This window comes from Hydra vulgaris, chromosome 02, assembly GCF_038396675.1.
Source record: "Hydra vulgaris chromosome 02, alternate assembly HydraT2T_AEP".
Taxonomy (NCBI): domain Eukaryota; kingdom Metazoa; phylum Cnidaria; class Hydrozoa; order Anthoathecata; family Hydridae; genus Hydra; species Hydra vulgaris.
This window is the reverse complement of record NC_088921.1, coordinates 53,781,910-53,794,703: the sequence shown is the minus strand read 5'-3', so window position 1 is coordinate 53,794,703 and position 12,794 is coordinate 53,781,910. Positions and strand designations below refer to the sequence as shown.

Here is a 12,794-nt window from a genome sequence, read left to right as displayed (position 1 = left end):
GCCGGCCGGGCCGCGGCCTGAGGCGCCAAAATTGGGAGGGCGCAAACTTTAATAAATTAAAAAAACAATAATCAGTTTATGAAACTAATTTTCACAGCGTCGCTGCTGTTGAACAGAAAATTAATTAAAATTCCGCCTCTTGACACAAACTCTTAAGTATTAAGGCTCATATACTGAACAAAAAAGCGCCCTATATCACTAATATACCTTTGATAACTTTTGAGCATTATAATTCTATTATGAGTCGAACCCAAAAGTTATCTGGTGCTGAATTTAAGAAGAAAAGAAAACAGCGCCAAGAAAGCGACGAGAAACTACAAAACTGTTTCAAAAAGTGGTTGGTAACAAACTCAGTGGAGAAACAAATTATTTCAGAGGATATTTGTATTGAAATTAATGAAAATTCAACAGATCCTATAATTGACTTTAAATGAGTTCAGATCATCATTTGGAATTAATTGAAGAGGAGATTTTCATCAGCCAAAGTCAGGAAGATTTTTGCACAACTGATTCGGAACCAACCAGGGAAGATGAAAATGCCTAGCTTTCAGGCCCAGCTGAAATGGACGAGGATGAACTTCATTCAGATATCTCAGAAATTCCAGTGGCCTCGGAAGAAAATTTTCAACATAGGGATCCAGAAACATGGCCTAAAATAACGGACAAAACAAGATGCTTTTTGATTGAGCATAGGTCAGAGCAAGACAGAAGAGAATTTTTCCCAAACACGCTGTGTGATTTTGACAACAGAATGCGACACTTCAGCTCAAAATGGTATGAAAAAATTCATCCCAATGGTAAAAAATCTGTTCGCACTTGGCTGCAGTACAGCATTAAAAAAGATTCTTTATTTTGTTTTTGCTGTTTTTTATTTTTAACAACAAAAACCAACAATTTCTTAGAAATTTCTAAAGGGTTTTATGACTGGAAAAAACTAAACCCAAGAATTCCTGAGCATGAAAACAACAATGAACACCAAAGATGCTATTCTGATCGGAAAACTCTTGAAAAAAACCTCAAGGAAGGAAAGACCCTGAATTCTGATCTGTAGAGAGTTATTAGTGGAGAGATGTAAAAGCGGAGAGATATCTTAAAAGTGGTTGTTGATGCAATTTTTTTTCTGTGCCAAGAACAATCTTGCCCTTCGGGGAACAACAGAAGACATTGGTCAACAAAACAGTGGCATTTTTCTGAGCTTAATAGAGTTGATTAGCCATTATTATCCTTTAGTGGCTGAACACATTGCGTCCGTTAAAGCAAAAAAAACCACAACATCCTACTTTTCTCCTTGAATTCAAAATGAGCTGATTGAGTTACTTGGGCAGAAAGTCAGGAAAGAAATTTTGTCAAACATCAAAGAAGCTAAATACTACTCTGTTCTGTTTGACTGCACTCCAGATACCTCCCACAAAGAGCAGATAACTCAGATCATCAGGTATGTCCGCATCAGTGATGAAACCTGCACAATTAAGGAAAGCTTTGTGGACCTCATTGAGTCTCACCAAAAAACCGGAAAAGGTCTTGCAACAGAAATAAGTGAAAAATTGGAGAAGGATGGTCTAAGCATTTCCGATTGCCGGGGCCTAGGCTATGACAATGGAGCCAATATGTCTGGAAAATACAATGGCGTCAAAGCTCACATCCATTCTCTTAATGAGTCAGCAAGATTTTTTCCATGCGCAGCTCACACTGTAAATCTTGTTGGTGTTCATGCTGCTGAGGTTTCCCCACTTATGATTACGTTTTTTGGAAAGGTTCAAGCCATCTTTAAATTTTTTTCAAGCTTCACAATCCCATGACAAATGCTGTCACAGTTAGCAGTGCAAAAGAACTTCTCATTTATATTGATTTCAGTTTTTTGTGTTTGTTGGATTTCTGGTGTTAAATTCTTTCTCTAATTGACCGGAAAAACAAACTGCTTCACTCAAAAACCATTTCAATTGACATTGCCGTAAAAAAAATGAAATGGTTGAAGGCTTTCATTCAGAATTTTTGAGATGTTGGGGTGGACAATATTATCAGTATTAGAAAAAGCTAACCAGAGCGGAATTGATGGTGGCTTTCCAATTAAGAGGAAGCGCAAAGTGAAGCGAATAGCACTTTGTGAAGCTGAAGATGACTCTCACCTTCTCACAGCAGAAACAGAATTCGGATCTCAGTGCAACCTTGTGTTTGACAGCATTATTACACAAATAGAGTGGCGGTTTGAGGCTGATGTCTGCAGTATCCTCTGATTTTGGCTACCTCAGTGAGCATTCACTCTCTAAAAGTTCAGTGGATGAGCTCAAGAAAAAAGCTGCAAATTTACCTCAAATTGACAAGGCAGATTTAGATTCTTCCAATTTCCAGTCAGAAATGGCAAGCTTTAAATATCAAGCTGCCGCAATGATGGACAACTTTGAAAAATCTAGCCCGATCGACATTTTGCAGCTCATTTATAAATATTCTTTGACCGATGCTTATCCCAACACAACAATTGTTATTCGCATCTTCCTCACCATACCAGTCACAGTTGCTACGTGTGAGAGAAGTTTCAGTAAACTTAAGCCCATAAAACACTATATGAGGTCAACAATTGGCCAAGAACGTTTGTCTAGTTTGGCTATGATTTCAATTGAAAATGAAGTGGCAAACAACATTGATTTTGATGATCTCATTAGTGAATTTGCCTCAAGAAAAGCCAGAAAAGTGGCATTGAACTAAAGTTTGTGCAACCTTAATGACAAATTATGAAAGAATTTAATACTGAATACGGAAGAAATTCGCAAAGAAAACTTAAATAAAGTAAAGGTTGCTTTAGTTATATTTATTTCAAAGGTGAAGAAAAAACTAAAACAATGCGGACGAAATTATGATACATTTATACAAAAAGAAAATCATTGGCTTCAAAGAAATCTTATGAACAATAAAAATAGCCATTTTGGTTCAGGAAGGCCCCATATACAATGGAGTGTTCTTGGAGAGCAAAGCAAAAGAAAAAAAAATAAAAGAACTAGCCACTGAACATCATGAAGCTCTATTTTTCAGCTTCTTCAAAAAGTGAAAATGTTACTGGAGAAAAAAAAAAAAAAAGCCTCTATTTTAAAAAACAATATTTCTAATGTTTTAGAGATAGAAAAAGTTGATGAAACTTTGGATAAAACCCTTCCCATTAATATGAGTGTAGAGGAAGCTCTTGCGTTAAAAATGAACGTTGATCTCAGCGATAAACAATATCAAAAGATCAAAAACTCAGCTCTTGTACACAATGTACATATTTATCCTACCTTGCACAATATTTTCGAGGAAAAATTGAAATGCTATCCTGAGAATATACACTTTTCTGAAATTTTTGCAAAGTGTATATTCTTAGTGTAAATACTCTTTAAAGCATGTTAAATTTCATTTATTCTACTCATTTCAGTTATTCTACTCACACTGTGAGTAGATTAACTGAAATGATTGATATGCCTAATTGTGGTGAAGGTAACGAAATATTTGGAAATTTATATATGAAAGATTTTATTTAGCATTCATTTAAAATTGAACAACGCTAAAGCAATAATGTTAAAAAACAAACCCAAAACTAATTGCTTAAATAGATAAATATAATGTTTTATAGTTCAAAGTCCCAGACCCTTAAGCTAACCCGGGCCTCAGGGCAACGTACACCCTGAATCCCCTTTCAATTTTATCCAGAGAAGAAGAATCAGGTCTAAAAAATCAAATAAATACCTTAAAGACTTTTTGCAAAGTTTTTGATATTGCAGGAAGAAAGGTGACCTTTAATATCAGCTATAGAGTTGATCTTACAATGCTTGATAATAAAGTAGTTAACGCACTTACAGAGACAAAATCCACTCAATCCTGCAATGTGTGCAATGCTAAACCCAACAAAATGAACAGTATTGATTTATTAAAAGTAAAAACTGATAATGAGTCAGCTTTGGGACTCGGATTTTCAGCTTTGCATTGCTGGATAAAATGCTTGGAATTTATTCTTCATTTGAGTTATAAAATTGAAATTAAAAAGTATGAGCCAAAAACAATTGAGGAAAAATTATCTGTAGACTTAAAAAAAAAGAGATTTAGGTACTCTTCAGAGAACGGTTAATCCTATATGTTGACATACCTAAAACTGGGTCTGGAAATACCAATGACGGCAATACTGCCAGAAGAGCATTTAAAAATAGTGAAGTTTTTTCTGAAATTACTGAAGTTGGTTGTGATATAATTGAAAGATTGCATAATATTCTCATAACCATATCTTGTGGATATCCTATTAATATCAATGAATTAGATTTATACTGCACTGTAACAGCTAAACGTATAGTGAGTTTGTACGACTGGTATCTTATGCCTCCTACTGTACATATACTGCTAGTGCATAGTTCTTCAATATCACATAAATTATCTTTGCCAATCGGGGTATATTCGGAAGATGCATTTAAAGAGTTTAAATAAACAGATAAGAAATTCTAGACTTAAGCCCACGGCAAAAATATCAAGGTTAAACACAATGATGCATCAGATGCACTACCTTCTAGTAAGATTAGGTCCAAAAGTATCAAGCATATCTTTTAGAAAACATAAGAGCTATCGAGGAAAACCGTTACCAGACGAAGTTATTAAATTAGTTGTAATGTAAATAATAAAATAAATGTAACAAAATATAGTTTTTTTTCTCCATGTATCAACATCATTTAAAAACTTTTTTTTAAAATATTAAGTAGAGTAATATATCAAGATAATGTGTTTGTCTTGAAGATTCTAAAACTTAAAGAAAAATTTTTTTTGTACGTGTATAGTCACCTTTAACGCGCGCATACGCGCATTTTACGCGTTGAAGCTGCTCGTAAAAAAAAATTAATCAACAAATTTGAAATCTTTGACCCAAAAATTATTATTTTGATATATAACATTATTTATTTACTATTTATGTCAAATTTTATTTAATTTTTGCCGTTTTTTGAACGTAGTGAGTCACTGTGCGACGCAGGTTTCAAAGTGAAATCGTCAATTTCAAAAAAAATACTCCATATCTAGAAATTATAAAAAAAAAAAAAAAAAATTTCTAGCAAACAGCATTATTATGATTCCCCCTGGTCCCCCCAGTGTTGTCGGCTCTGTAGATATACTAAATATGCCTACTATGATATAAATTAAAAAGCGGGTTTATGAAAGATTTAAAATCAACTGTGCACTAGCACAAATTTATACTCAATCTTTTTTATGAAAATTGTAGGAAACTCAAAAGATATATGATAATATATATCTAAAATATATATATTATTAAAAAATTATGATAACAATACTAATAATAAAAAATAAAACTAATATTGAAAGTAACCATTATGATGTATAATATTCTAATCTTGAAACTGAAAATTAAAGCAAAAGTGAAGAACGAAACTTTAACTAACTTTGTATTACGTTCTATGAACTCTAAATTAGAGTTTTAACTAGTATTAATCTAATAAAGTTTTGAATATGAAATCATAATAATGCTGTTAGCTGGATATCATTTTTATTACTAAGTTTAAAACTTGGACGGTTTTTAACAAAACCGGCGCAATCGTTATTTTATTATTTATTATTAGTATTATTATTACAACATTTATCTTATGAGTTTCCTCCAATTTTCATAAGAAAGATGGTGTATAAATTTATGCTAGTTGCACAGTTGATTTTAAATCTTTCATAAATCCGGTTTTTAATTTGATAATAAACTTTAGCAAATTAAAGTTAAAACTAAACAACTTTTTTTATAAAACTCACAATAGTAAATATAGCTTTTAATCATAACATCAAAATGGTAAATGCTCAGATACAAAAGCAATGTACACAAAAGATAAAAATCTAATGTATGTGTATAATCTAGTCAGTCTTATGTCCACTTCTCTGTATATACCTAAAAAAATCAGTCAACTTATATACATGGCTGAGTTTATCCTTTAACAAAGCTCTCGCTATATGGAGTCGTCTACAAATTACGTACAATTACTAACGAGTTATTGGCCTTTTGACGAAAGGGGAAGTGGTCAAAAACAGTCCAAAGTTGCGTGACGTAACTTATGGACAAACTTTATGCCATTTTAATTAAATAAAAACGGTATTTCAACTCTTTAAATTTTTCGTTGAAACTCAATTTGTTTAAATAATAAAGTTATTGTTCAAATAAAAAAGGAATAATGCTATTTTAGTCATGAACTATTGTTACAAAAAGTTAAATAACATTAATATATCAATATGACAATTGTAATGTAATATAATAATTGTAATGTTTTAAAGCGGGGGATAATTCTTTATTATAAAGCGATCTATTTAGCATTACTCAGCTTTTATGCTTATGCAACGTACATACTTTTTTCTTTATTTTATTTGATGAAAGTACTTAAATATTTTTATCATTAACATTTTAATTTTCTTAGTTTAATGTATAATAGTTATCTCAAAATATGAATTTTAAAACATGATGTTTGATTTAACAAACTTTAGCCAGTGTAACTTTTTGTAGTCAACAAAACATTAACAAGCTATGTTGTTTAAATCCATCTTGCTTTTTTTGTCCCCAAACCACTATTTCTTTATCAGTGCTGTTATTTTACAGGAACAATTTGCCCGCGTAAGGTCAATAGCAACTAAAAACAATACTTTGGTTCATCTAAAAAAGATGAAGGATAATTATTCCCCCTCTTTTAAGTGTATTCTATAAAGTTCTACTAAATATAATAATAATATAACAAATATTAAAAATATTATAATAAACCTATTAAATGGTTACTTATAACTATTGTTAATTTTTATTTTGATAATAATATCTTTTATTTAAAAACAATAAAAAAAAATTAAATAACAATTGTCATGCTTTCATTAAAATTCTCATAGATATGGTTTTTTTAAACTTTTTGTTTATAGTTTTTTTTTATGGATTAATAACCACAATAATTTGATGAATGGTTTTTTAGTTGCATTGTTGTTAGCTTAGTTAAGCTACCTCAAAGATTTTTAATCAATTAAAAAATTCTAATTTTCAAGAAAATATACTAATAAAGTTTTGTTAACGAAGACAAAATGGGTTGTATAAAATGAACTGGAGAAAATATTTTAAAAAGGTAAAAAAGTTGTTTAAAAGGTATTTTTGTAGAGACTTTTTTCTGAGCTTTGTTGACTCAGAACTATTTGAAATTTACGTACTTGAATGTCAAAGCTTGGTTTCCATTAGTTAATCATTTTCTTGTAACATTAAGTCGATTTTGTTCTAAAACATATATTTTAAAGCTGCTTTTATTTTGTAAAGTTTTATAATATAGACTTATGATAAACAGCAAAAAATTAACTGATAATGTATAAACAAACTGAAATTTACGGAATTAAACAAGTAACTAACTTAAAAATTACTTACGTTGGAAAGATTCTTAATATTTTATAAAACGATTGTAAGTTGCTAAGAACGGGATTTTCGCTATTTAGGATATTATGAGGAAGTTGAGATTTTTAAAAATTGATACTGTTGGGCATAGGGGAGCAAACCCTAATCCTAAATTTAACCATTCCTCAACCCAAACCTATCAATCAATTATGTACATTTTCATACATTATAGAAAATGGGGACAGGTGAAATCCAAAAAATAGATTAAAAAAAACGCTTTAAACGCTGAATTACAAACATCGTAATAAGCATCTGTGTATTGTGTAATCTACATCCCTAAAAGCGTAATTTGCGTCACGTCTTTAGGGACTTAAATATAAAATATTTATCAAACTAAAAATGAAAAACTTTGCTAATGTACCCAGTGGGCATAGGACGTTGGAATAACGTTGAAATAACGTCGATCAACGTCGATCAATGTCAATCAACGTTATCTCCACGTTATTCCAATGTCGTGTGCCCACTGGGTAGGTTTAATTTTTTTTTTTTGTGCATAAGTAATAGATTATGGATATGGCTGTAGAGAGGGGATTCAGGGTGTACATTGCCCTGGGGCCCAGGTTAGCTTAAGGGTCTGGGACTTTGAACTATAAAACATTATATTTATCTATTTAAGCAATTAGTTTTGGGTTTGTTTTTTAACATTATTGCTTTAGCGTTGTTCTATTTTAAATGAACGCTAAATTGTTGCTGAAAACCTTGGAATGGTCTCCAATGACTTTAGCATGTTCCCGGAGAAAAGACACAAAAGAAACATTTGTAATTTGGACACCAAGCATTAGATTGAACAAAATCAGTACAGAAAATTTCTTTAAGCATTATGTTTTTTATGTTTATTTAGACTGTGTCATGAAAATGATGAATTTAAGTTTTGAGGCGGCCTAGTAACTTTAGAAAATATTGTATGGAAACTCATAACATTAGTTAAAAAGTAGAGTGAAAAAGCTTCACTTAATTTTGTTAAGTTTAGTGTTGTTTTTATACTCAATTTTATTTAAAAGTTTGTATAATATTTGGAGGCAATTCACGCTGAATATCTTAAAAAAACACAATTGTCGCAAGATTAAACAAACTCCGTGAGTTGAATTTGGATTTCTTTTTCCAAACTTTTTTGATGTGCCTAAACTGTTTTGTACATTTCCAGTAACCGCTGTACCATTAAAACGCTTTTTCGCTTGCTTGCAATAAAAAAAAAATGTTTTACGGTTCGCAATGTGTCAAAAACGACTTTCTATTAAAGCTACTGTTAAGGAGTCTTTTGCAAGAAAATTAGGCTTACGGAATTATTGACCTTTTTGCTAGCAAAATCTATGAAGCACAACTTGGTCAGTTGGAATACATAAAATACAATAATTAATATTAATCTTTTGAAATACTTGAAAATATTGAATTTGTAAATATTTGTAGCCAGCCTCTCTATTTAAAGATACGTCAAATTATAAACTTAAAGTTTCATAAATTCAAATTAGGCTTTCAATATAGAATTTTTAAAGCCCATCCTAAGCTATGACGCCTCTATTTAAACACATCTCAAAAAGTGAAATAAAAATGCTTGAAAAATTGATTATTGCGGTATTTTGTAAACAGGTTGATAAACTTTTATAAATTTCAGTTAATTGGTCAGATTTAATGTTTTTTAAACAACTTATTAGCTGCTAATATAAATTATTTGATATAAACGTTAATTGCAGGATTTAGGGGAAGATGGTGAATGGGCATGATGGGTGGGCATGATGGGTTCTCATGTAGCAGCTTAACGTAAAAAATTGAAAATGGGTTTAAACCCTGAGATTTGCAAAACTGTCAGTCATGGAGCAGTAATATTTTGTCAGTATATATATTTTTTTATCATAATGGTTCATAAATGATTATGATAAAACAAACATCCTGACAAAACACAAGTGCTTTATAAATGACAGTTTTACAAATGTCACAGTTTTAAAATCGTTCGTCATCTAACCTCCTCATCCAATAAGTGTCAAAATAAATTGAGACAAGTTGTGCGGTGTGGATTATTTTAAAGTGGCCTTAACTACAGACCCGGCCACCTGAACAGAAAGTGCCAAATCTTAAATGATTTTGTCTTATATTTTTATTTTAGATTACTTGGTTGTTTCAAAATACATTTTTAACATTAAATTTAATTGTAACGTGATTTTGTAGCAATTAAACTTAACGTTGAAAATGCTGACTAAATTTTTTTTTTTTTTCTTTTTTTAATACAAAGTTTCAAATAGCAATTTATTGTATTTAATACTTTATTTTTTGTTTAGATTCATTTGTTAATGGTTTGCCTTATTTACACTTTTTGTTATGCTGATCAATGTGAAGGTAGTTTTCATTTTTCTTTGTAAAAAGTTATTGTTGAATTGTGGAGTGGGCTAACATACTGAGTTTAACCAAAACTTTATTTTTATACTTTTTATTTTTATTATAAATCTAAGTAAATACCTAACAGGGACTTCTAGTTTTTTTTTCGGAATTAAAATTTGTAAAGACACGTGCTTTTCACGACCAAGGCATAAATCAAAAACACGTGAATTTTGCAGGCAGTTTTATTCGAGTTAAACACGTGATTTTTAAGGTTTTAACACTTCCGCTGCCAACTACGAGTATACTCGTAGTAAGTTGGGGTCATTTATTTGCCAACTACGAGTATACTCGTAGTTAACGGGACTTTGATATTTGCCAACTATGAGAATACTCGTAGTAAGCCGGCGTCATGAGTTTGCCAACTACGAGTAAACTCGTAGTTATACTAACTTATTTCAAATAATATTTGTGCATGACTGGCTATGTCTATTCACATTTTTTTTTTTTTTAGCTTCACATTTGATTTCAGAAAATATTACATTCAAGTTTTTATTTTAAAAATCCAAGGAAGCTAATTTAAATGCGGATAAAAACAGATAAAAGTAAAATATTGGTAATACTTTAATTTTATTTCATGAAAACTAAAGTGTAAAGCTATTCTTTTGAATGATAAATTCTGAAACATTCGCCAATGCATAACGGAGGTCTATTTTCACAAACAGCACATTCATATCGTGTTTCTTTACGTTTTATTTTAGAGCAGACTCGACATGGCTTTGTTAGGAATTTTTTCTTTTCATTTGATGGTATTGAAGACAAGTAGTGGAAGCTATTATTGGTGATTCGAGGCACAATTTCATTCAAACGTTCACCCAATAAATCCATAACAATTAATTCTCTAAACTTAAGCAGGGAAAATGTTTTATCTAGTCCATATTTGCTGTTTAGACAGTAAGCATTAAACAAAAAAGTATCAGAGAGATGAAGTGCTACTTTTTTATACCATCTAATTGTCTTTCTTAGGCAATCATAATATGATACCATTTGTTCCGCCCTATCTACTCCTGACATACATTGATTGTAATCTTCATTATCCTCACAATATTCCATAATCATATGTGCTGATTCAATTATGGAACATCTGTGTTGAGCTAATATGAGATAGATAAATTTATAAATTATCTATTTATAAAAAGGAAACTACTTATCTATAAAACACATTAATTAGCATACTGTGTAAAAAGTTCGAAGTGCACAATAAAATATTTTTTAATATATTAAAAAACATTTTATTGCGTACTTCAAATTTTTTTTACATTTTTAATAATATGCAGTATAATGTAGTTATCAAATATATTTTAGCTTCTTGTCTAAAAAACACAACAAATTAGAGTTAAAAAAACAAAATATAAATTACTTTTTTTATTCATGATAACTGCCAATGTGCATGTGCATGTTCAAAAATATTGAAACAATATTTATAATAATAATGCATCAAATAAGCTACATTACAGTCACCGCAATGAGTTATACTCATTACGGATGCCTAATGCATCAAGTGAGCTGCATTATTTGTCACTGCAACGAGTTATACTCATTACGGTGTTACGAGTAAACTCGTACTTTGGAACTGGAGAAAAAAATTTCTTCTCCATTGCCAAAGTACGATTATACTCGTAGTGCTTATATTTTGTCAATTATATTCAGAATAAAAAATATTATAGAATTATTTTAGATTAAAAATATTTTATTTATTGAAATGTTGATATCGTTGGCAATGAAAATGAAACCGCGAAAAACAGCCTCGACAAAAATTAATCATTGCAGACATTATGGCTCGGCAAAGAAACAAAACCAAGTTTAAAATAGCTCGGTAGCGAACGAGTTACAATCAATCTAAATGTCGCATGCTTTTACCAGTGGTTTCACATTCACACGGAATTTTATTATAATATATAATATATTATATACTACGTTTCCGTAACGGTGAAACCATTAATATTTTAACTGGAGTTTATGGTAAATAGTAATAGTTAATTTCACAGAATGAAAACCATTATTGGCACCTTTTATTCTTTATGTTTTAAAACGCAACAAAAACCAAGCGTAAATTTTTTTCTCAGTTGTGCCGGCTGGGTATATATGCATAGATAAAGATGTATAAATATGGTTACTGTCTTGTAAAAATACCATCTTTTGGGAAATCAAGTCGATTTAACGGAAATATGTTGTTAACATTTAGATGATATATTTTATTTATCAATTTAAACTTTACTATAAAATAACAGTTTATCATTGGATTTTCATGTTTCTTTATTTGCGTGGTAGTAATAAATTGTTAATAGACTTAAGTCTTTTGCTTAGTAACTTAATCATGTAAAATATATAAGCTAATATAATATTTTGCATTTAAGTTGTTATAAATTTAAATATTTACAAATTTACATTTTATGTTTTTGCCATTATTTCAACAGAAGTTCTTCTTCAAAAAAAATTTCAAAATTGTCAGGTCAGGCATGTATATGCCGTATCAAATAACTAATATATCTATGTCCTAGACACCAGCATAAATATTTTGAGAAAAATATTTAAATACCTTTAAATATTAACAGAGGCGCTCAAAAGATTCAAACTTGTGGAGCTCTAAAGAATTGAAAAACTTTTTAAGTTATGGAAACCTGATTTTGATGTTGTTGATGAGTGCCTACTAATCGTTAATCGCTAGAGCAAATTCAACTTGCTGTGCAAATCTAATCAAGAAAATGCCAGAAGTGATAAAACTTCAAGATCAATTTTCAAGAAACTTCAAGATTCAAGAAAATACAGCAGACGAGATGGCTCAAATGTGAAAAGGATAGATGTCGAATGTATATTTTACACTTTTATTGCAATAACGAAGTTTAAAAACCATTTATAGTTTTTAAAAATAACATAGTATTAATTTGTTTATTATTATTACTTTTATTATTTTATTACTACCCCCCCCCCTCCCAATTAAAATTGCTGGATCCGTCACTGGAGCATTTATATAAAAATGGTAGATATAATTTTAAAGAGAGATAAAATTATG

At 30.2% G+C, this 12,794-nt stretch overlaps 2 protein-coding genes across 2 annotated transcripts in view; both read left to right on the top strand.

Annotated features, from left to right (window-relative positions):
* The first annotated feature begins 2,214 nt into the window (after positions 1-2,214).
* Positions 2,215-2,703, top strand: LOC136076137 (zinc finger MYM-type protein 1-like). The gene has a single exon (XM_065789606.1). The coding sequence runs from the start codon at positions 2,215-2,217 to the stop codon at positions 2,701-2,703; it is 489 nt and encodes a 162-aa protein (XP_065645678.1).
* A 4,242-nt stretch (positions 2,704-6,945) lies between these two features.
* Positions 6,946-12,794, top strand: part of LOC136077035 (uncharacterized) — a 44,790-nt gene continuing 38,941 nt past the window's right edge. The window contains exons 1-2 of the mRNA XM_065791375.1: positions 6,946-7,094; positions 9,685-9,742. Coding sequence (XP_065647447.1) covers positions 7,068-7,094; positions 9,685-9,742 — 85 coding nt within the window. The 5' untranslated portion in view covers positions 6,946-7,067. The remainder of the gene's footprint in view (positions 7,095-9,684; positions 9,743-12,794) is intronic.